At 52.8% G+C, this 1,336-nt stretch overlaps 1 protein-coding gene across 1 annotated transcript in view; it reads right to left on the reverse strand.

Moving 5' to 3' along the window:
* Nucleotides 1-201: 201 nt before the first annotated feature.
* Nucleotides 202-1,336, reverse strand: part of LOC311359821 (cadherin-4-like) — a gene marked incomplete at both ends in the record, with an annotated part of 18,622 nt that continues 17,487 nt past the window's right edge. Inside the window, one exon of the mRNA XM_084479853.1 lies at nt 202-408. Within this exon, the coding sequence (XP_084335979.1) occupies nt 202-408 (207 nt within the window). The remainder of the gene's footprint in view (nt 409-1,336) is intronic.

A 1,336-nucleotide genomic window follows, 5' to 3' on the forward strand; every position in this document is an offset into this window, starting at 1 on the left:
CCCCCACCACCCGCAACCCCCCCCCGCCCCCGCCCCCCCCACCCACCCACCCACCCACCCACCCTCCCACCCCCCCTCCCTCGCCCCCCACCCCCCCCCCCCACTCTCACCCCCTCCCCCGTCTCGACGTCGAAGTGCACACCCGAGCGTGCGGTCGTTCAATTTGCCGTTGCCGTTGCGTGTGTGTTTTTTTTTGTGTTCTTAATCCTCGTCCCCGCCGCCGTACATGTCGGCCAGCTTCTTGAAGCGCGGGCCCCAGTCGTTGAGGTAGTCGTAGTCCTGGTCCCCGGAGCTGGAGGAGTTGAGGGAGCTGACGGAGCCCGCCGTGGAGCCGCTGCCCTCGTAGTCAAACACCAGCAGGGAGTCGTAGGGCGGCGCCGTGGGGTCGTTGTCCGCCGCCCGCAGACCCTGCAGCAGGGGGGGGGGGGGGGGGGGTTAGACCAGAGGGGGTTAGACCAGAATCATAATCAGAATTCCCTTTGTTGTCATTGCATTGAATGGTACAACGGAATTTCAATGCAGTGCGGTGCGATTCACAACAACATCTTAAATATGGAAGAAAGGTCAAACATCTCTATAAACCAAAAAAATATCAAATATAAAATGTACAAATAACAAATAAGGATAAAAAATACAGATGAATAATACAGATGAATAGGAAAAGCAGCTGAGGTAAACTGGATTGCACAGTGGTGCGGACCGATAAATAATACAGATAAATACATTTTTTAATAGTGCAAATGGTACAACCAGGATGTTTTAAGGCGCTTTACACAGCAGAGAGAAGAGAGATGGACTTGAGAGAATAAGAGTGCGAGGGAATAACGCTGGATGTGAAACAAATGGTCATTTTACATTTTAACTGTGTACGGGTTACACTGTACTGCCGAGCGTCCAACACTCGTTTCCTGTCATTTCTTCGCAGCCATGGATGACTGCATTGTTATTCCGGTGGTTAAACACACCAGGCTGAACATTTCCCTGCATCGCCCACCCAGCACTCCTCCCCTCTTGGTATAGAAACCCCTTTGTTTGAGGAATAATCACCCAGAGTGGTTGGACCACTACATCCTGTCTCTCTCCACCGTGGGAGATAGGAAGTCCGACATGGCTGAGCCTCCGGGGGGTAAGATAGGTGCCAGGAGAACCGTGTGCTTGCTGGTGGTTGTAAGAGAGAAGGGTAGAGGGAGAGAGAGAGCGAGGCGGCGAGAGAGATGTGAAGAGAGTGGGAGAGAGAAAACCGGGGATAGACGGATCAAAGCTGAACAGCTGCCATCACTTCTCGAGTGTGAACGTGTTTTCATGATTCTGTCAATCAGCATTTCCTCGCATGACT

Source organism: Micromesistius poutassou (genome assembly GCF_964030765.1).
Source record: "Micromesistius poutassou genome assembly, chromosome: 15".
Taxonomy (NCBI): Eukaryota; Metazoa; Chordata; class Actinopteri; order Gadiformes; family Gadidae; genus Micromesistius; species Micromesistius poutassou.